Below are 24,488 nucleotides of genomic sequence, written 5' to 3'. Positions count from 1 at the left end.
CTGCTTAAGTTCCTCTTCTAACCATACACAAGCATCCAAGTCAAGATGGTTGGTCGGTTCATCAAGAAGCAATAAGTGGGGCTTTACATACAGTGCACGGGCAAGAGCAATTCTCATACGCCAACCTAAAAATTAAGAAACGAATGTAAATTTACACTGTATATTGGTGCAAGCTATTAAATCCTGGAGATGTTAATCAGTAAGTCGAGACCGAAATTTATTTCAACGAAGTTCATCTTCGAAAATGCTTGGACCGCACACCATGGGTCACCGTTCGGTGACCCCTGAAATAGATTAAGCAATCAGGCGTACCCACCTCCAGAAAAGTCCTTGGTGGCTTTATTTTGCATCTCCTTGGTGAAACCTAAGCCGTGGAGAATATTAGCAGCGCGCGCTTCGGCCGTGTCAGCGCTGAGGTCATCTAACCGGTCGTATACATCTAGCAGCTGCTCCTGGGACTCTGAAATTAGCAAAGTACAACTTGAATAGTAGTAGGCCCGTAGGGGAGGGAAAGGTTCTAATTTGAAGTCACTCGAGCGTCATGGAGAGATTCAAAAATTGCAAAAAAATAAATGCCCTGAATCGGAAAATGATCTATGAATACTCATAATATTTTTTAAAAACCTATCCAACGACAACCTACACGATGGGGATGGACGCGAAAAAAAAAAATGATCCCCGCTTGATGTGCACCATAAAAAAATATATTTTTTAAAGATTTCATGTACCATTTTGCCGGCATCATTAATATGTGCATTCGTGCCAAATTACAGCTTTGTAGGTCCTACGTAGAGGCATAGACTCACTCTTCCTGAAGATATTTAAAAAAAAATTTAGATAAGCTCTATTTTGAAGGAGGAATCAGAGGACTTTGTTACCTCGATTTACGCTAAAAAATTGTCGGATAATGGGCCTGAGTAGCATCTGTCTCTATCACAATACATGGGCCGGGGCACGGCGAAGCGCGATGGCAATAGTTTCTTCAAATACCTATTTTTTAAATTCTACTGCACCCACGTACGCTCCTAAAACTAGGAGAGATACGCTAAGATTTACTCAGGGTAAAATGAGGGGTAGATAGACCTGAAGAAGCATATTAATTTTTGCTTCCTTATCAAAAATATTGCTTAGTGAAATTACTTGTTAGTCTAGGTACTTTACTATTATTTTATTTATGATTAATGATTATATAAATAAATTATGAAAAAATCGCCAAGCCAAGCTCCGTACCGATACAGAGCAAAAATAGGCTAAAAATTGTGTTTTTTGTATGGGAGCCCTCTTAAATTTTTATTTTATTTTAATATTATAATTATAGTATACACACCGGCACAATTAGCGGAACACAAAAAAGCAGGATTTTAAAATCTTTTACTTGAAGAACTGGCCAGTTATGATATTTTTTTAATTTATTGTCAAAGGCCTATGGGGGATTTTGTATGGACCCCGTCCCCACCCTTCAACAGTCATGGGATGCGTCTCGATTTGTTCACTGGGACCCAGAAAAGTCTTAAGTATCAGTGTCAGTTTCAAAATCAATTGGGTTTATTAAAATAATAAAAATAATAGAGATATTATGTTGACTTTAAAGGAAAACTATCACGGCTAAGAAAACTTCATAAATAAGTAATTGAGTAATAGTCGATCAACTAAAAATATGTATTCGAAGAAGTATAAAGAAACTTTTCGTTCAAATTCTTTTGAACGTAACTGAGATGGTATTGTTGGTAGTGAAAAACACGTTACAAATGTACATTCATTGACGATACAAAAATTATCAAAAACTAGCGGTACTACAGAGCCCTATATTGCGCGTAACCCGATACGCACTGTGCTGGTTTTGACGATTTAATTGAAGACAATAATATTAATATGATCTCCATATTTTAACACTATTTATTTGCACATTAAGGAATGCGTATGTAAAATAAAAATAATATAATATTATTATAAAACCTAAGGCCGCGTCACCATCAAACACGGCGCGGCATCGTCACCGTGCCACAGAATATATATTAGTAGTACCAACAGAAGTCCAACTCGTAAAACCCGTTTAAAAAAATAACAACTCTTGCTGCGATACGATAAAGTTCAAATTCCGACCGCGCAGTGCTAGGTGCCTACAATTATATTTGCCTACATGTGCGCTCCCTATCTAACGCGTAAGAGGTACCCTTTCTGACGAAATCAAGATTGTCACCTTTTAGAAAATAAAATAATCTTCTTTTAATTACTATAGCTACTAATAGCCAACTTTTTATAGTAATAATCAAATTTTAGTAACCCAACGTATATTTTTTACTTAATAGTTTTATATTCGATTATAGTGTAGGAGCTGGTCAGGAATTTTTTACTACTTAAACATAGTAACTTGTGTTTATTTATGTGTAGTATGCGGTTTGTTTGTAACAAATTGGTTTATTTGCTATGTTTGTGTATTTTTTTATCTTTTTTGGTATTTTAAAGTCTTAAATTACTTTATTGAAATATTTCTTTGACTTTTTTCAATTGTTCATATTTATCAGATTAATAATGATTCTGTCACAGCGATTAAATCAGTACGTAGATATATGCGACGAAAAAATCTTGCGCACGCGTCACCGCTCGCTTGTGAGTCCCTTGTGATCTGCCCCTTGAAAGGGGTACTTACAGTTCGATACCTAAAGGCGCGAGTAGGACAGGCCTGACCGTGCCACGATACGACGCCGCCACCGTGACACGTGACGCGTGTTCCGACTTCCGGTTCCGCGAACAGTGCGCCGCCCCGTGGCCCATTTAGTTTGATTGAAATCTGACAATATTTCCACTACGCGACTTTGTTTGATAGGTATTTCACATGCCTCGTTTAAGTTTGGAACGCCATTTTTCGGAAGTTTCACCCTGAATAGAGGCGCGCGGTGCACCGTTCGCGTCATCGTCGATACTGTGCGGCATCGCACCGTGTCAGGTGCGATGTGGCGGCTCGATTATGGTTTGGGGAGGGATATGTTTGGGAGCTCGCACGGAGTTAGTGATGGTCACAGGAGGGACCATGACAGCAGATCGATACATCAGAGACATTTTAGAAGAACACCATTTGCCCCATTTATTGGTGACGACTTTATTCTAATGCAAGATAATGCTCATTCTCATAGTGCACAATCGGTACAGGCATATCTGAGCCACGTAGGTATACAGGTGATGCAGTGGCCGGCAAATTCCCCCGATATGAATCCGATAGAGCATGTCTGGGACTTGCTAAAAAGAAGGGTTAAATCCAGAATGAAACCCCCCAACAATCTGAATGAACTTGGAAACGCATTACTTGAGGAGTGGGAGCGGTTGCCCCAAGAAATCATCGATAACATAATCTGTAGCATGCCCAGACGAATGGAAACCGTAATCAGAGCAAGAGGGGGAAACACTCGTTATTAATTTTGCTTTAATTTTATTGTTAAATCATTTAATGCTTACTTTTTTTATTTTTTGTGATGGTTCATAATCATCTATAAAATTTCACTTATTTCAAATTTCTTTACTTTTCAATAAAAAATAACGAAGACTAATTAAAGTCGTCGTTAAAAGATGTTAATCAATTTGTTATTTTGTGTCTAATTACATTTTCGTCAAATATATGCGTTACTAGCTGTTGCCCGCGACTTCGTCCGCGTGGACTTCAGTTTATAGCGCGCGGTGTCAATAAAATTGGTGTCAAAAGCTTTTTAAAACCCTGGTACCCCTTAAATCAAAATACCCAAAACAGCCGTGTAGTGTGCACAAAACAGCCGTGTAGTGTGCAGATATACTAGTCACATTAGGCACTTTTAATTGCCGATCAGTTAAGCGTTCGGCGGAACAAATACGCGCGCTAACGGAGCATGTTGACATTTTAGCTCTACAAGAGACGTGGCTCCTTCCGCATGATTTGGGGTTTATAAGTGAGCTGAATATAAACTTTGGCAGTTATGCAAAATCTGCGGTAGATACGTCGCAAGGTATTTTGACAGGCCGACCGTATGGAGGCGTCGCGCTCATGTGGCGTAAAACTCTGTTCCCCAACGTATCTATCATTGACTGTGCCAGTGATAGACTGGCAGCTATAATTATTAAGTTGGAGGGCCGTAACTTGCTTATCATGAGTGCCTATTTACCGTATGATGAAGGGACTGATGAAAGCCTAGCGGACTTTATAAGCTGTCTGGGTGACATCGAAGCGATCATTAGTGATCACGACATCGAGGCAGTTTTTGTGCTAGGCGACTTTAACGCCCACTGCGACTCCAGATTTGGACAAGAGCTATGCGCTTTCTGCTCGGATCATTCTCTTAAGTCCATCGACGTTAAGCTGCTGCCCTCAAACTCTTTTACGCACATCAACGATGGTAGTGGGGCGAGGCGTTGGTTGGATCACTGCATCGTGACGGCGGCCGCCCAGACGTCGGTGACATCAGCTGTTATCGACTACGGAGTATACTGGTCGGACCATTTTCCCCTATTGATTAAGTGTAAGCTACATAACATACAAAAGAAACTCAGTCATACAAAAGTAAATAACCCTCTTTCTAGAGTGTATTGGGGTAACAGATCCATTGACGAAATTAGTCTGTACAAGAAGTTATGCTGTGATAATTTAAGTAAAATTAGTTTGAATTCTAGTCATTGTATTGTAAATTGCACTGAATGTGATATTTTAAAATTTTATATTTGTAAGGAACATGTTTTAGAAATAGATAAATTTTATGATTATATAGTTAAAAGTTTACAAGATGCTGCAATACAAAGTGTTTCAAGTCGCGATGTACCGGCTAGGAGTAAAAAAGTTGTAGGGTGGAACCACCATGTCCGTGAATTTCACAAAAAGGCCAGATTTGATTTTAACTGTTGGATGTGGAATGGGAAGCCAAAATCTGGTACTTTGTACAATAATATGGTGAGTAGTCGGAGAAATTTTAAGAATAAGCTAAAATGGTGTCAACGAAATGAAGAGAAAATAAAGATGGACATCATTGCCACACACCGGTCGGACGGAAACTTTTCCAAATTTTGGAAAGCGACAAAACGTCTTAACTTTGAGCAGGGTCTTCCGGTCTGTGTCAATGATGTTCAGGACCAAAGTCAGATAGCCGAATTATTTGCACACCATTTCAAAGTAAGTCCCTTGCCCGTGTCTAATAATACCGATACCACTAAAGTTAGTGTCGATAGGAATAACTTTGCTTGTAGTGGCTTCTCTCTTAAAGAGATATCAGAAGTTATTCTTAAAATGAAGAAAGGCAAAGCGCCTGGTTTCGATGGACTTAGTTTAGAGCATATTTCACACGCGAAGGAATCTGTGATGCCTATGTTGGCAGATCTCTTTACAATCTGCGCCAACATAGGCTACTTGCCGAAAAACCTAATGAGAACAATGGTGGTTCCCGTACCCAAAAATAGAACTGGCGATCTCTCGAATCCCAAAAACTATAGACCGATCTCTTTAGGAACCATTATAGGAAAAATTTTTGAAACATTAATCTACCCTAGCATAAGAAATAATATTAGGATTGATGATGCACAGTTTGGCTTTCGTCCCGGTCTCTCAACAGATTCAGCTATATTTGCGCTCAAATCAACGGTTCAGTATTACACAAAAAGAAAAACATCCGTATACGCATGCTTTTTAGATCTTAGCCGTGCTTTTGACCTGGTAAATTACAATTTACTTTGGCAAAAGCTCCTACAATGTAGTATACCCGACCAAACAGTGAATCTGTTGAGGTACTGGTACGAAAATCAAACGAATTTCGTAAAATGGGGCGACGCAACCTCTAATGATTTTAGATTAGAGTGTGGGGTGCGCCAAGGAGGGTTAACCTCGCCGGACCTGTTTAGCCTGTACGTCAATGGTCTGATTGAGGAGCTCAGAGGCACCCGTGTGGGTTGCCACATAGGTACGACTTGCATTAATAATTTGAGCTATGCTGACGATATGGTGCTTCTGAGCCCCTCAATCAGAGGCTTAAGACGTCTTCTCGGCATTTGTGAGACCTATGCTAGAAGCCATGGCCTCAAATACAATGTTGCTAAGACGCAGATGATGGTGTTTAGGGCTGACAAGGGTCCGGAGAAGGTCCCGCCGATTTATTTAGATGGAGAAGTAGTGCAGCGAGTTGAGCGTTTCCGATACCTGGGACACATTTTGACCGAGAATCTGTCTGACAATGAAGACATTGTTCGTGAGAGACGGGCGATGGCCGTTCGGTGTAACATGCTCGCGCGCCGTTTTGCACGTTGCAGCGCTGAGGCAAGGCTGACACTGTTCAGGGCATACTGTCAATGCCTGTATACGTGTCAGCTTTGGAGCAACTGCTCTAAATCTGTAAGGAGTAGCATCAGGGTGCAGTATAATAACGCATACCGCATTCTTATGAGACTGCCTAGATACTGCAGTGCTTCGGGCATGTTTGCCGACGCCAGAGTTCCCGATTACTTCGCCGTTGTTAGGGCACGAGTTGCGGAATTCTGGGCCCGCGTGCGATGGTCTAGGAACGAAATTCTCGGTGTGTGTGCCGGGTGTCCGGAGAACTCGTTTCCAGCCTACTGGTTATCGGTACATCGCGACAGAAACCAGAAATGACTTTTAGAATTATTTTTAAACGATATTTTTGTAGCATTTTATTTTATTTGTATTATTATTTAAAATTCACAATGTTTATGTACTATTTAATTTTAACTTTTAATTTAATTTAATTTTATATATTTTATATGGGTTTATTGCCTGCAATAAATGATTATTATTATTATTATTATTATTATTATTATAATATGATTTTTTTTTAATTAAACTTTTTTATACCTTTTAAAGCTTATTTAGCGTTACACAACTTAGCTGCATTATGCATTACACAACTTTAGCTTTGCCCAATAGCCAATACCCATAGGCCATAAACTATTTAGTATTTGACTGTTGTTTCTGTTTTCTATATTGGTACGTGAGTTATTTAAGAGGATTCCACACCGCCATTTTTTCCATACAAACGTTGTCCCCTGTTTCCTCCCTGGATAATGCTAGTAGAGTTATAATTTTTTTCCTGAATATCTACGGCCACTAATACAATGTCCCTATGTTTTCTTTTTTTTCATAATTTAATTACTAAATAAGATATGAACGTTCAAAAACCCAAAAAAATGGCCAGATTTTCCACTGTGTTCAAACGTCCAGAAAACAGATTTGGATGGATTATACAAAAAAAGCAAAACATAGGAACACAGCTCAAGCCTTTTTTTAATCTTTAATGAAAAAGTACTTAAATCGGTTAAGTTTTGGAGAAGGAATCAGGGGACAACGAATCGTTGATTTTCTGGATTTTCTGCAGTTGTCTCTATCGCGTTCTGCGGTATAGGCTTGAGGTAAGGGAGACAGCTATAGATATTACACGTACTTTTTTTTCATTTCTCTAGCCGCTGTGGTATCCTCTTAATAACATGTATAACAATCAAAAGAATCGAAATATTAACTCAACATGGTACCACCTCTTATAGAAATACGCATGAGCAAGCAATAGCGCGATCTAGGGGACTCTTGGTGTCATCTATTTTGAGTTTTTGGAACTAATTTAATTTGACCAAATTTACGCATTTTCACCTCCTTACAACCCCCTTTTCCAGTTAAAAAGTAGCCTATGTACTTTCTCAGTCTTTAGACTATCTGTGTACAAAATTTCATTACAATCGGTTCAGTAGTTTTGGCGTGAAAGCGAGACAGACAGACAGACAGAGATACTTTCGCATTTATAATATTAGTATAGATTACCTCATAGTCTCACTTTTTTTCTGTTCCGCTAATTATTGTGCCGGTGTGTATACAGGATGCAATTAAACCTACCTGCCAAATTTTTTCTGGGGCTTAGGTATCATTAGGTGAGTCCATTAAACCAAAAAATAGGGTGTTAATTTTTTTACAATAACATATTTTATCCCAAAAAAAATCGATGCACAATGGTCACTTCATAAGTTAATAATTACGATATTACCAGCTCGGTCTGGATATCTGTGCGGCGTGATGTACTAGCTGTACATCACGCCGCACAGATATCCAGTGGCGAAAGTTTACGCGGAACCCAGAGACTGTACGAGCAAGAAAGCGTTCCTCGTCTTCGTAACAGCTGATTGATAATTCTCGAATACAGCTGTACCCTGAATCTGAATCGCGAGACAATCAAAGAATCGGATTATGGACAGTTCGCACTTCGCAACACCTGCACACGCCTAGCCAGCTTCGAAAACATGCCTCTGACGAGGTTAAAAGTGACAAAGTTGTGCTTAACAAACTTTTAAAGTCTTAAATACAATGTGCAAAACGCGCTAGACTCTGCTTAGAGCAAAACGGATTGCAGTTTGAACTCGTTTGAACTATGCTAAGTGTAGACAAGATGGAAGTAAATAAGATTTAGAGGTGGGTAATTTTGATTTTTATTTTTTAATTAGTTGTACTGTGTACATAAGTTAATTGAATTTTTTAAATACGCCTAAATGCAAAGGATGTGGTTTAGATTTATTATAAATTTCTAAAGTGCTTATTTTTCGTAATTAAAAAGTTGTAATTTTCGATTCTTTTGATGGATTACGAACTACTGGAGCAATTTTTATGGCAATATTTGGCACAGATAATATCTAAGAGTAGACCAAGTGAAGGGAGTAGGGAAATAAGCAATTTTTTATGGGAAAACGTACGGTTTCCTTAAGAGGATTCCACACCGCCATTTTTTCCATACAAACGCTGTCCCCTGTTTCCTCCCTGGATAATGCTAGTAGAGTTATAATTTTTTTCCTGAATATCTAAGGCCACTAATACAATGTCCCTATGTTTTCTTTTTTTTCATAATTTAATTATTAAATAAGATATGAACGTTCAAAAACCCAAAAAAATGGCCAGATTTTCCACTGTGTTCAAACGTCCAGAAAACAGATTTGGATAGATTATACAAAAAAAGCAAAACATAGGAACACAGCTCAAGCCTTTTTTTAATCTTTAATGAAAAAAGTACTTAAATCGGTTAAGTTTTGGAGAAGGAATCAGGGGACAACGAATCGTTGATTTTCTGGATTTTCTGCAGTTGTCTCTATCGCGTTCTGCGGTATAGGCTTGAGGTAAGGGAGACAGCTATAGATATTACACGTACTTTTTTTTCATTTCTCTAGCCGCTGTGGTATCCTCTTAACATTCCTAATTTACGCGGGCGAAGCCGCGCGGGACATCTAGTATTTTTATACAACGCTTTTGCTGTACCATCAACAGCAAAAACGTTATAAAAATAGTTGAACATTTAATTGAAAAGGATGTTCAATAAAGAAAATAAAAAAAAATGTTCCTTATAAATAAGTCAAACAAGATAGGCTTCGCATCGGCTGGATCATGCTGATGGAGCGAATGTTGTTTGGAGATAAAAATTCATAATTGGTCACTTTGTTAAGTGCATTTCTCATTCTTTTAATCTTTGCGCCTCGTATGCATGTAAAAATTGTCAATAGGCGACGAAGACTTTCGTGGGCTTAACCAGATACAGAACTCTCCTAAACGAATTGGAAATTTTAAATAATTTCAAGCATTCACAAATATCAAACTACATACTCCACCCTACTCAAACAAGAACTATCAATAAAATAATTATACTTTCAAGCTGCAGTTCGTGTTGCTACATTGCTTTCGGCCTCTCCAAGGCTCTTGATTCGACGACGATCGACGGCATTGTATCTGGAGTTCTTCAATTGGCATCGCCTCAAGAAAGAGATAAAATCCAAGACTTGCCGTAAAGTAGGTAATTATGTTTACTTTACGACAAAATACTGACTGCATAGATAGATTGCTATACAACCTGAATATTTAGGTCTTACAGAAAAGGAAAAAATGAAGCAAGAAATATTTATTCCAGACGTGAAATGAAACAAAAATATTAAACTGTCACTTCTCGAATGAGCAGAAGCATTTACCGATGCAAGAAATATACGTAGGTGGACTGATCAGAATCAAGAGAGAGAACGGAGAATTAGAGGAAGCACAGCTTAATCTCTTTTTACATAAAGTGCAAGGAGTTATGTCGAAGCCACTGAATGGAATTAATAAGCCGAAGTTGACAAACATTTTAAGAAGTTAACATAATATTAATAAATCCATATTTGTTAACTTTGGGTCAACTCAATTCAGACCGCAACGAAACGCGTAGATGCATTTCTAAATTTGTATTGGATTTCAATTGAAATCTGTCAATTCAATACAAATTTAGAAATGCATCTACGCGTAGCGTTGCGGTCTGAATTGAGTTGACCCAAAGTTAACAAGTATGGATAAATTAAAACGCAAAAATATCTTTTCGTACAAATACAATACCGAAAGTGCCATCTAGAACGAAAAATATGGTTTTTGATAAGGCAGTTATGAGAAAATATAAGTGTGTTTAATTCGAAATATGACGTTGATCCGAACGAGAACTCTATAGCACGTCACTAATTAACAATACCAAGGGGATAGAAAATAAGTTGGGAACCCCTGATGTAGACCCTAGTGGGTGGCCAAATTGTTATACGCAGTGTGAAATTTTTACGTAGATTCGTATTAGTTGATTGTATAGGCATTTAATGTTGTGTGTTTTACTATTTTTGATTTATTTTTTGTTTCTTTAGAGCTTAGGCTGTCTTCTACATTTTCTGAGTTAGTAACATTTATATTCAATAATAATTTTGTTATAGTAACACCGGAAGTTGGAAAGAAAGTTAGATGCGATACTTTTGTTTTTGTTTATTTTTATGAACTCCATGTAGAATAGACCACAAGTAAATATATTAAAAAAATAAAACCCTGGAATTTACTGCAAAAAATGCGGTTTTAAATTATTATTGTCAATTTAAATTTTGGCGCCAAAAGGGATCCATAGTCTGTTTGACATCACGACTACTATTTGATAATAATTATGTTGGGGCCATTGCCTGATCGTACCTCTTAAAAAGTCGCCATGCCCCACGTTCCATTTAGTGTTAAAAACGATTAAAACGCTCAAAATGCCTCCCGCGTTCCATTTAACGTTCAAAACTATCAAAGCGCTCAAAATAGGAGCATATGGAACGCGATATATGGAAAATATAACATACAATGGAACGCGGGCATAGCAGGTGTGAAAAATTTTAATTTTAGAGCAGTGATACTCAACCTTTTTTATACAAACAAGTTTTAATCTGGGCGTCGTCGCCCAATTTTCACGACTTTCAAGACACCTCTGCACTGTTTTGCCGGTAGTCGAAATTCTAAATGGTTTAACTTCACGAGGGCCACAGAAAAGTCCCGGTGGGCCACGTGGTAATAAATTAATAAATGCGAAAGTGTAAGGAAGTGAATTCTTACCATCGTCCTCACACTGAGCGAGTTCCTCAGCGAGTTTTTCCAGCTGGATCCTCTCCTGGTCCACCTCCATAACGCACTTCAGCGCAGTTTTATCGGAGGCCGGCATCTCCCGGGACAGATGGAATATATCAATGTGCTCAGGTATCGGCACTTCGCGCCTACCCAACGCTGACAGCAATGACGACTTGCCTGCGAAGACAGCACCATGTTATAGACTTTTACTCGGCTACGGCGCACCAAAAATAAATAATTTCCTTATTTCATAATTTTGCTACCCACATAAAGAGAATTTATCCAGCTGGTTAGGGCTACACACAGGTTCTTTTATTTTAGATGTTGAAAATAAATTGAAGAAAATTACAATTTGCATAGCATTATCTTAATACAAATAAATTGTCTTAAAGCATTTGTTGCAAATAACTAATCGCTTAGCCCTAACATTAATATAAATTATTATTTAAGGTGAATGGAGATATAGCCTCATAAGTCATAACAAATGTTGCTGTTTCTTCTAAATTTTATGCAAATCAATGTCACGCACAGCCCTATCAACGGATTTTCTATAAAAACAAATAAAGAGCCTGCAGTGCAGCTTGTCTTTTTAACACTTCTATCCTCAGATAAAAAAAATCAAAGAGGCATTTCACTGTATTATATTCCAACAATGAGTAATTTCTATTTATTGATAATAATTAATAATTATACATTTACAAAATATATATTTATAACTTATTTACAACTACCTCGAGACTCTAAGGTTAATTTATAAACTTATTCATTACTATGGCTGGTTTTATTGTTAAGCGTTTCGGCAGCGCCGTTGGAGCGCCGCGCGTTCGAAGATGTATGGGGGTAGTAGTTGCGTTTCTAAGTCGCGCGCTTGAGCAGCGCCGTTCGCCCGTATGTTCGTTACATCTTAGAACGCGCGCGCTCCAACGGCGCTGCCGAAACGCTTAACAATAAAACCAGCCTAAGAAATTTGTTTGAAATGTGTTTGCAAACTTACTGACTTCAGTCATAAGGCTTTATTCAAACCTACGCGACCACGCGACTGCGAAGCCGGAGCGTCAATACAAAACACACATTTGACAACTTGACGCAACTTGACGCTTCGCAGTCGCGTGGTCGCGTAGGTTTGTCCTAAGCCTTATGACTGAAGTCAGTAAGTGGCTTCTCAGTAATTAATAACTTCCTTGTTTACATTATCATTAAATGTGGTAATTATATTATATTCAATATTGTATAATAAACTAGATGAAAACAAATACAAAATAATTTGCCAAAATAGAAGTAGATAACTAGGTAACTAAGCTAGGCAAGTTTTATACATATGTTTTGTAATATAAACTTTGTTTTTGTTGCTTTTAACACACTATAAGCAAAATGTGGGATATTGCCGGCAATTTCATTTGTTGCATGGGAATCGCACAATCCGTATAGATACTATATTATGGCTATATTTCTATTTTCATAAAAATCAATTTCAGCACAAAGAAGTACATACAGACAGACATATTTTTGCATTTATAATATTGATATGAAAAAAAAAACACTTTAATTCATTTATTCCATTTGCCAATAATAATTGATTAGTGCAATTAATCAACTGTACATAATTCTAATTTAACAAGCATTACTGTTATCGCAAGGCAGAGTTTAGCATTCTTTACATTACATTATACATACAATTCAAAGAATAAGATTAAAATTTTTATTTATAAGCTTAAAAGCTAGTGATGATTTTAAGTTTCTATTTATTTTCATCCAAAAGTAACATAATCTGCTATAACACTTTAAATTTAAATGCCATTTTAATTAAGAATATAGTGCATTAATTTTGCCAACATGAATTTGTTTACATTTACAGCAGAATCAATAGAATTTTGTATACATTGAAAAAAAAGAAGAATACATACCACATCCATTTAAACCAACTAATCCATATCTTCTGCCGCAGTTGAGTTCTAGCAGAGTATCTTGAAGTAGTTCGCTACCATAGAATGTGATGGAGAAATTTGCTATCTTGACATCCCTTGAGCGAGGGTGCACAGCTAAGGACCCAGTGCAGGATCTAGCTTCGGAATTCATCTTGGCCTCTTCTTCCAGTTTCAAGCATAATGCCTCTAAAATATTTAGACATTATTCAAAGGTTCAAAAATGTATCCTTATATTAACAGGATTAAAATGAAATATCCATGATTTTACTAAAATGAAAATATTGTATGTCAATACTGAAAATTATATTAGCAGTCAAGGTGCTATGGTGGAAAATCTATTGGACATAATATTTTGATTACACGTCAGATTATATCCATTTGCATAATATTATGCAAATGCATGTAATGACACTTTTTAGTGCATATTTGGAAATTTTTCATTGATAGTGCATATTTCAGTCGTATTATGCCCTCGAAGTCTCTGAACTAGCTATCATAATAAACACTGGGGCCACTAAAACGAGGTACAATAGATCAAAATACTTCAAATATGTGGCCCCATCCCTATTAAGACTATTGCAATACATCCATTTATATCTTACTAGAAACAATTTTTTTATAGATGGCAACATTAGAAAAAAAATTACAACATAATGTAGGTAATGAAAGAATATTCTAAATAAAGAATTAGCGGTTGACTGGTTTTTGAGATTAGCCCTTGCCAAGTAACAACACATTTAGCAATTCATTTTTATATGATTGATAAGTGTAAAGTTGGACATATATGACCTATATACTGAAATTAGTTTTTTGGTTTATTTGGTGCTGTTTGGTGACCCAGCAACTTTCAAGCAAGTTGAGGCTTAATTTATGTATCAATTAATCATCATCATGTTTACAGTCCAGAAAATTGTGTTATGTAAGCAATCCTGCGAGAGCAGCAGTGATGCAATTGAGAAGCTATAAACCAAAATCTTGCTCTACTTCCAAGGTCTTGCATAGAGCAAGATTAGAAAAGCTAAGTAATTTCCCTAGTTGGATATTGCTTAAAATTTCTAGAAAATTACATCTCGTTTAAAATCCTAGTATAAATTCAATAAAATACTTGTACACTAGAAAATGTTTACAAAAAAAAATGTGAAATTAAATGTAAAATAATCCTTTGATCGTGGATTCTTAGAAATCTATTGTAATTCTATTGTGTCTCGCTCACCGGTGAGCTTATGGGGTTTGATGGGTTAAAATAGTAAATAATTTTTACTGTGAATATTTACCAATTTTAGTACATGCCGCATACAATTATGCAATTTAATTTTATCCAAAGGGCAGTTATATGACATAGTATATATGAAGAAACAATTTCAGTGTGACTGATTTCAGGTAATAATTTATTCAAGAGTTTAGAACTCAATGTGAAACACAATTAGATCATGATGATCCTTTTGTTTTATTACCTTCTGCAGTGAGTTCACGGTCTTCTTTCATAGTTCCGTTGGTCGATCCATTTTCTTCCGCATTAGTTACCCTCGCTACGGGTTTTTTGTTCCTATTACTCGCTTGCTCTTTTTTCTTTTGTTGCGCTCGTTTCTTCGCGTCCGAAGGCATCGTTTGGATATAACCTTAAACTGTAATGAAAATGTAATCTAAGCACGTGAACTTGTCATGTAAATATTCAATGCTATGAAATCACTCCGAAAGGAAAATTTCTTCTAAAACCACATCATTGTCAATGTTGCAAAGTAACTACTAGCTCAATACGCGCATGTTTCATGTTTTAAGTAAAGCAACTATCTACATACGTAAAAAACGCATTATTTCATAAATACAGTATACAAATTCATCTGTACCTAATAACTTTTAGATAATATGCAAGTCGACAGCGTCTACACGTGCTGCATTGAAGTTAAAAAGACAAGTTTAAAAAAAAATCTCGCCTGAGTGGTCTATTTGTCATTTAGATGACAAGTCTTTCTCACCTTCTTTTGACTTTCCGATATTTACTATTTTTGCCAGTACAAAGTAGTTTACGGCCGTTCCCAATATTTGATCTATCTCTGGTTTTGCCCTCTAGAGATAGGAATAGCTCACAATTGACATAAAATATATGTCTCTAATGTCTAATGTGAGCTATTCCTATCTCTAGTAGGGCAAAACCAGAGATAGATCAAATATTGGGAACGGCCGGCCGTTAGACTTTAGCAACCAAGATGAGAAAAGCTTCACGCGCTAGAAAATAGAAATAACCATAATTTACTAAAAATAATATTACCAGGTCCATAAATCATCTCATATACAGTTTATTTAATAATATTTGAAGTTGTCTTTGTTAATAATAGGTTGTTTTCTTTTTGAAATCTGCACCAGAGGGCGTGATGATAGACATTAGACACTTCTCATACACTTCTAGATTTTCTATTGGTTCCCCACCACTGACCTCCTTTATACAAGTACGCTTGAGACAATGATATTCTACTTATACAGATATGTTATAGCCCGTCAAAAAAGTCACGACATTAATAGAGTCGCCACTTGTTTCCGGTGTGGCCTCTTATGGCCACACTGTATCCAGTCACTATAAAAGATTTTGATACTTTATATTAAATACAGTTTAAAAACACGTTGTAAATATTATGATTTAAAATTTGAAATAATTATGATGAATTTATATTGTGTGTTTAATTTACGACATTACAAGAAACAGTCTAATCTATGTAAAGTACCTACCTATTATAATCTTTGTATATGTCATAGTCTGTCTCTGTCAAGAAAGTGAAGAAATTAAAAAGTGGCAACATCGTACTGTCATCCCTTTCAAATCAATCTAAGAAATAATCGGTCAAGTGCGAGTCAGACTTGCGCACGAAGGGTTCTGTACCGTTATATTTTTATTTTATTTAAATATTATTAAATAACACATATTATAATTATGGCCTTTGTGAAAATTTCAAGTTGTCATCATTGTTACCGAGCAAAAAATGATTGAAAAATTATGTTTGTTGTATCGAAGCCCCCCTTAATTATTTAATTTATTTTGTTTTTAGTATTTGTTATTATAGTGGCAACAGAAAGACATAGTCTGTGAAAATTTCAACTCTCTAGCTATTACCGTTCTTGAGTTACAGCCTGGAGACAGACGGACAGAAATCGAAGTCTCAGTAATAGGGTCCCGTTTTTACCCTTTAGGTACGGAACCCTAAAAAGAAATGACACTACGATGTTGCCACTTTTTAATTTCTTCACTTTCTTGACGGACTTATATAAAAAATGCAATAACTCGATTAAACGGTTGAACTGATGTGGCTAATTTTAGTCTTTAAATATTTCTGGAAGTCCAGGGAAGGTTTATAAGTGACACGAAGTTCACCGGGACATCTAATCACTAGTGCTACATATTATTATGAATTTATAACGCCTGTTATTTAAGTACCCTCTCCCTGAAAGCTGCAGAAATACTTTGATGACCAGTGAGAGCTGATAGAAGCTCACTCCTTTTTTATTATGGAACTACTTATTTAGGAAATACAAAAAATAAATAAGTAAAAAACAGGGTTTTGTTATTTTAATAAAATATGATCATCCAAATAATATTCTACAATGCAGCCGGAAACAGAATCATCGCCACTTTCTAGGTCCATGTAGTTACAGCAGTGGTGTTACAGTGAAGAGGCACTTTCATCTTCAATAATCAGCTCTTCAATATTGAATTTAGGATATCCTAATAAAGGGTTAATTCCCACTCCTTGTATTTATTTTCAGTGTTTCAAAATGATAGCATAAATTCTCCCAGTCATTTCGGTTATTTCGTTAAACGCTTTTTCTGCTACCTGTAAACATAAATCGTAATAATTATAATATTATATTACGCTGCATCAAAGTGTTAAAGGAGTTAAGGACATACACTGTGACAAGAGAATTTTATATAGGTATATAAAATTCTATTCTTCAAAGAAATCTATCATATAACGCGCCTAACAATTATTGATACTTTGACTTAGGTGCTTTGCGTTTTTAGACATAGGTACATCTAAAAACGCAATGCACCTAAGTCAAAGTATCAATCATTGTTAGGCGCGTTATATGATAGATTTCTTTGACAGTTCATTGTTTACGTAAACATAAGGTTTAACAATGATGAAATACTCAAACCAGATATGTTACTACCGCGCGCGTTGGGAAGCTTCAAATACGGCCCAATTGGGCCGTCTGTTGTTTAGTCTGCATCAAGCGCAGTCACGAATGTGCCGCGTCTTGTCTTACCTAAATAAATTGAAAATGACGTCGTGCGTGTATCGAAAATGTACCAATTATGACTCGAACAATGATATTGTACTTAAGCAGATATGTTACATCCATACTATTTTCCGGCTTAAATCTCTTCCGAACAATTTTCAAATTCAAAATTGCAGACATTGACAAATTTGACAGATGAGTCAAACAAAAGGTACGAAAAACCATATACGTAAAAGAGACAATTCTATTTTTAAACGTCGAATCTTATGTCTTTCTCTTTCTTCGCCTGAGCTATGACGAAAATTCGATTTTTTCCAGATTGTTCGAAAAAATAATTGAAAATGTAAATAATCGAGGTATTTATTGCAATCAAGACATGCAGTAAGAGATTCCATGTGTTTTGTTTACTTTCGAGTCATAATTGGTACATTTTCGAAACACACACGACGGCATTTTCCATTTATTTAGGTAAGACAAGACGCGGCACGTTCGTGACTGCGCTCGATGCAGACTAAACAACAGACGGCCCAATTGGGCCGTATTTGAATCTTCACAACGCGCGCGGTAGTAACATATCTGCTTTGAGTTTTTCATCATTTAATGGAGATCACTGATCAGTGTTCCCCACCGATCTGAAATTATCTGCAGGTTGGCATATTTGACTTCATATTGGTTGTTTCTTAAAAATATCAGTATAGTTTCCCTTAGCATAAAATTAACACAAAAATATATTATGTAAGTACCTACCTATATTTTATACATTTCCATATATTTCTATGTTGTTTTTTGCTTTGTCTCTCTAGTTACTTCTTACATAAATGCGAAAGTGTGTATGTCTATCTGTCTGTTACCTCTTCTCGCCCAAACCGCTGAACCGATTTTGCTGAAATTTGGCATGGAGATGCTTTGAGTCCCGGGAAAGGACATAGGATATTTTTTGTCCCGAAAAATGTTCTCGGCTTCCCGCCGAGATAAACGAGTTTGGGCGCAACGGTGTTGCGGGCGTCATCTAGTTTTAGTATATTTTCTAAATTATAACAATTAAAATACCTCCACACCGGTTTCGGTGATAGGCAGGAATAATTTTAAGTTAAAATTTTTCTCTTCCTTTACTCTCAAAATCCCCACTGGGTTAGTGAGATTCGATAGAAAGAGGATAACCTGCTATTAATTTCAGATCAGTGGGAAAACAATAGACAATCCAAAAATAAAAAAAAATCGGCCAAGTGCAAGTTAGACTCACGAAGAAGGGTTCCGTACCACATTAGGCCTAGCGCGCACCACGACTTTATGCAGCGCGATTATTTTATCGCATAAATACAACGTATGAATGAGTATGACAGTGCGCGCATATGCGAGTAAATAATCGCAGTGAAATCTTTTGAAAAAACGGCAAATAAAGACCTAATAATAGGAAAAATGTTAAATGTAATGTAATGTTCTATGTCAACTATTAGTTCATATTGGTGTCTACTATTAGTGATGTTCGTTTTCTGTGATGTCATCTATTAGTTGTTATGACTAAGTTTACAAAAATACCAATGATATATTTTTTAATTGATTTGTCAATGAATAATCATAATAGTTTTATTTTCTAAGAGTTACTGAAGACATGGAAGAAGTTATCAATCCTTTATTTTGTTGTACAAATGTTCCATGTTTCCTTAAAGCGTCTGCCTTATATACTTGGATAATCTTGCTGAAATAACAAAAAACAAGCCATATTAAAAATGACGATGTCTTTTGACACATCGAATTCTCTGAGATCTAGTAACCCTGACGTCAATACATGTCAGCGGTAGCGCTCTCCATTGGCTATTGAAACCACATACCTATGACGTAAAATAGGATCAATGAAATATGATAATGTAATAAGCAAATATGATCAAATGATCATATACTTATATTGGATCCTATATAATATGATCATAGAAATGATCCAATATAAATGATAATGTAATACCCCCCTAAGGCGTGATTGTTAAAAGGGTAAAAAATTGATTAGAATCATAAATTGGGCATAAAAATATTGAAAAAACGTTTATTTTATATAATTAAACACAATTAGGTACTAAAGCCAGAATGGTAAGATCTGCATTTTTCCTCATTTTTTAAAAATGGGTGAATTTCACCCCTAAAATGCACAAAGCGCAATACGAGCGTATGTCACTTTTGAAGTAGAGGATAAAACATACTCAATTCCAAAATTTTATCCAAATCGAGGGAGGTTGTGCCTGATTTTTGCCTTCATTAACTGTACTACTAGCGGAATAAAGCAACAATCTCGAGCTGTCAAACGAAATCGAAATTGATTTACATCTGTGTGTAAAATATGTGTACGTATATAATATATACTTACACAAGCATCTTTCTATGGTCAAGGTGCCGATAAGTGCCGATTGGACGTCAAAAAAAGAGTTCTGCTGTCATGTATCACTGTACGTCTCTTTTTACCACACAGTGTTACTAATAGTGACATCTCGCTTGTTCTGGCCTGTTTCTCTATTCCGCTAGGTCAGGGTTTCTCAAACTTTAGGCTCCACGAACCCCTTACTTATATTGAAACCCCCCCTCCCCCCTTCCCTTTTAAGAAGGGGAATTCACCGCTTTGCGTGAGAGTTCGAAATACTCTGCCTGTCTAGCTGCCCAAATATCTATCACATCCTTTTTAAATCAGCTTAAAGAGTTTCATTAACGCACATAATTATTATATAACAATGACTCCTGTTGCCACTATTACGTAAATCTTGTCGCGAACCACCTGCCGTCGAATGGCGAACCCCTAGGAGTTCGGGTACCCCACTTTGAGAAACCCTGCGCTAGGCAAGGGCGTCGCCAGGAGATGGCGCAGAAGGGGACAAGTTGACTTTACCTACTACAATTCATACTTTTCTCATTCTCTATGAATGAGAAAAGTAGGTATGAATTGAGGGTAAAGCCGACAGCACATGAAGCTTTTCACTTTTACTACGAGCCTTACGTCTATTACCAGATTTTAATATTATAGTAGTCGTTGTTTGCATTATATTGCGTGGCAACTTTTTTAGAATCTCTGAGGGAGGGGGTAGCCGCCCCTCCCTGCCCCCCCCCCCCTGGCGACGCCCTTGGCGCTAGGTATATTAACTTTATGAGCCGGCCACACGGGCGCTGCGTTATTACGAAATACGAAGCAGTCTTAACCGCGTCAACACCACGTCCCGCTTCGTTTCGGGGGTTGCTGTCCGTCATGTGTGCGTTGCGACGACGCAGTGCGTCTTGTGAACACCTTGGTTATTTGTATGTACTATCAGAGAAGTTGATTCCTATGCAAATCGGGGACCTAAGTAGTTTGGTTGCGTTACGTCAAACTCAGCTGACAGATCACAATTAACATTGAATCTACCATTGAATTGACATATTCGACCAAATAACGTTGGTCTGTCAATTGCATAGGAATCAACTTCCTCGATGGTACAATAACGCAACGGCAGCGCTGCGTCGACGCACGCGCCGTGTGGACAGGCTCATAAAGGATCGGTCACTGGTGTCGGGACACATTGTAGGGTTCTAAGCCTAAAACAGACGTAGAAATAAAATACAATATTTTGGGCACAATTTTAATAGGATTAAGTCAACAGACAATAAGTAAATGATGTAGGTATCGAAAATTTTAACAAAACAATTCAGAATAAATAGTAAGCTTTTTACTAAGAAATTAATAATCTTAATCGTATTATTTTCAATTAAGTATTACGAGTAATCGCCTATACGCGTAGTAGTAGGCTCTTTAACGCGAATTTACATATTATTGCATTTAATGCACTTACAAATAAGGGCCTGTGCAGTTCGACGACAGAATTGTCTACGTCACACCGCACACTCAATCTCTCGCACACAGAGACAATTAACCGTGATTAAATGAAGATTTTGACATAAGCCCAAACACTATCCGTCAAATTCTCCATTAAATTGAAGTTTATTCATAATTAAGGCTGAAGTCTCGTAACCAGCGGGCAGCGGGGCGGGAGCGGCAACACAAAGAACGCAAAACTGACCGCTTGAACGTTTGACCGCGTGACGTCGATATCGATCTCTGTCTGATAGGTGGCTATAATTTAAAAATAAAAATTTGAAATGGGTCAATTTATACTGGCGCAGAGTCGAAGCGCATCGAAGCGAATTATTAACACTGAACATAAAAAATTCAACCTTAACTCCGAAGCGTTAACGCACATATTACTTCTCAGAATTTACGCGAAAGTTCGCCCATCCTCGCGCACTTTCGCGAATTCGCTTGACCACCGCTTTTTGGTGCGCGCGCATTCTCGCGCATCCAAGCGAATCTACGCGTCATCAGTGGTAGGCACTCTGGCGAATCCGCGCGCATTCGTTCGACTTGTTGCGAATTTGACGCTTCGACGCGCTTCGCTGCACTTCGACTCTGCGCTATCATAAATTGACCCTAAATGTCTCTGAGCGTGGTCGTTACACACGCATGTGAAAAGCAGACTATTTCGCGCAGTCTATAGTCGATAATCACAATGTAAATGGCAGGCAACGAAGACATTTCAGTCTCTGTCCGCACGGAGTCTAATACGTTTTGAACCATCATAAATACCTACTTACAATAATGAACAGAGTATGCAGTATGATCTAATGTTGACAAAGTAGTGGTTATATTCACTCTCTAGGTTTTATGCTTACAAACATATGATATAAATGATTGTTCTAGTTAAAAGGTTTAGCATTTGCTACGAAATTATAATACTTTGTTAATGTAAACAAAATTGGAGTTATTTACATCTAGACCTTCTCACCACCGTATTAAAAAAATTTACACATCAAATAACTATACAAGGTCTTGGTCTGGAATATTGGAAGTTCTAATACGGACAAATACGATCCTTGAATAGTTTTTCGCTGTGTCAATGTCTTTTTACAGTAAGAAGTAACTGTTTGAGACAGACTGAATCAGTCAAACCAACTCAAATTGTGATTTTAGTGTGGAAAGTCAAGAGGCAATTCCTGAATCCTGAGAATTGATTTACTTAACTTTTAAATTTGTCTTAAGTGAGATGAGTATCATCTTATACCTACCTAGATAAATTTTTTTCACATAACAAGTGACGACAATACTTTAATTTTTATATCGTAGTGTCATTAAGGTTTATCAAGATGTATTGCGACAGTAATTTGTTACCTACCTAGCTAGCAAAAATACATTTATTAATATTAAATACTTTGGAGAAAGATTATATAAGCAGTAATACATAATATAGACTTGAAGTTTTCATTAAACATCTTTCAAAGTATTAAACTGTAAGAGATCTTATAAATGTGAAATGACAAAAACTCAAGTACCTACAAGTACGTAAGCAAAAAAATTTTTGAAAAAAAGCTTTTATTTAAATGCTTACTTTAAAAAGAAGAAAATAAATTTCCCCTTAATAATTCTAACTATAAGTTATAACCTCAATATATTATACAATTTGCATGATAATAAAAGCTTGTCGCGAGACTTAACAATCTGTCAATATTTAATTACTTTAATAAATAAAAAAAATTAAAAATTACTTTAATAAAAATATAATATCAGTTTACTTAGTTATTAATAATCACGCGACAAGCTTTTATTATAATGCAAATTGTATAATATATTGAGGTTATAACCTAATAGTTAGAATTTTTAAGGGGAAATTTATTTTCTTCTTTTTAAAGTAAGCATTTAAATAAAAGCTTTTTTTCAAAAAGTTTTTTGCTTATAATTTATTTTAATTTCTTCACTTTCTTGACAGGCTATAAATTGGCAAAAACCTGCGTACTTAAATTAGAGCAACACCTATAATTAAAGTTAATATTTGATTCAATATCATATTTGTCATCTATCTCGCTCTTTATAACAATTGTTACAATTGTTATTGTAACAATTGTTATTTTAACAAGTTACAATAACAGACGTTAGTTAGCAGTTAGCACCCAGCCTAACTTTTAATTTAAGTTATAAAAAAGCTAGAAAGCAGGTACTTGTTTACCTAACACTAACTGGTGTTATAAGATACCTCTCTTTTTTTAAGAATTTCAATCAGTAAGATGATTTTCAAGCAGGCGGTGAAGGTGATAGCCTATTAGCTATGAAAAAACTTTTTCTTGTGATAACTGTCTGTAGTAATGTGTAATCTAGCTGTAAATCTTTATAAAGATAAATACGAACCTAATTTATTCAAATATTCAACTCCAAAAATAAGGCCAAGGGTTGGAATAAAATACGTCTATTGTTTTAATTTACTCCATTCGAAATTTAACTGTCGTCGTCATTGAAATTATTGTGTTGAGTACAGAAAAAAATTAAATGATCGCTTCAAGAAAAATAAATATTTTCAAAAATGGGTTATAAACGTAACAATCATAAAAGCCTATAAGCAATTTTCGAAACGAGTTATTTAAAATTAAAATTATAAAGACTCATTAGCTGAGAAACCTTAAAGAAATTGCTACTCGTTGGAGTATGTATTTGATATCTATGATTATTGATTTATGAGAATAGCTGAAGACATCACAGCCAAAGTATGATTAAAATCAATAATATTTGGCTTCAGCCGTAGTAAATTTTAAATAAGTACGAAATAATAGTCCTAACGTCGTTGTAAAGTTATAATTTACATCAGCGTTTAATAAACAATAATTTAGTATTAAAGTCCAACTAAAAAAATAATGATTAACTAACCTCTGATATCATAAATATCCGGCAGATTGAATTTTTTAATTCTGAATCGGTAACTATAAAATAGTTTCCGATTCTCTGACCCGGAAGTCAACTTTGTAGACTGGGAAACCTTAAAATGGCGGCAACGTTACATTATTTTGCGCACAGAATATCTGATTTAACAGTTGACACTTTCCATGGATGTTAAACATGATCCTATTCACTTACATCTACTCTTTAACAGCCTTATTTATCATGGATCAGGGAAAATTATCAAAATTAAATT

At 36.1% G+C, this 24,488-nt stretch overlaps 1 protein-coding gene across 1 annotated transcript in view; it reads right to left on the bottom strand.

Annotated features, from left to right (window-relative positions):
• LOC121739393 (ATP-binding cassette sub-family F member 2) overlaps positions 1–15,248 on the bottom strand; it is a 29,001-nt gene extending 13,753 nt beyond the window's left edge. Inside the window, exons 1-6 of the mRNA XM_042131842.1 lie at positions 15,138–15,248; positions 14,745–14,915; positions 13,270–13,476; positions 11,354–11,542; positions 317–460; positions 2–125 (exon numbers count right to left, since the gene is read on the bottom strand). Of these exons, the coding sequence (XP_041987776.1) occupies positions 2–125; positions 317–460; positions 11,354–11,542; positions 13,270–13,476; positions 14,745–14,895 (815 nt within the window). The 5' untranslated portion in view covers positions 14,896–14,915; positions 15,138–15,248. The remainder of the gene's footprint in view (position 1; positions 126–316; positions 461–11,353; positions 11,543–13,269; positions 13,477–14,744; positions 14,916–15,137) is intronic.
• Between the last annotated feature and the right edge of the window lie 9,240 nt (positions 15,249–24,488).

This window comes from Aricia agestis, chromosome Z (assembly GCF_905147365.1).
Source record: "Aricia agestis chromosome Z, ilAriAges1.1, whole genome shotgun sequence".
In the NCBI taxonomy this organism is placed as follows: Eukaryota; Metazoa; Arthropoda; class Insecta; order Lepidoptera; family Lycaenidae; genus Aricia; species Aricia agestis.
This window is presented reverse-complemented; position numbering and strand designations above follow the sequence as displayed.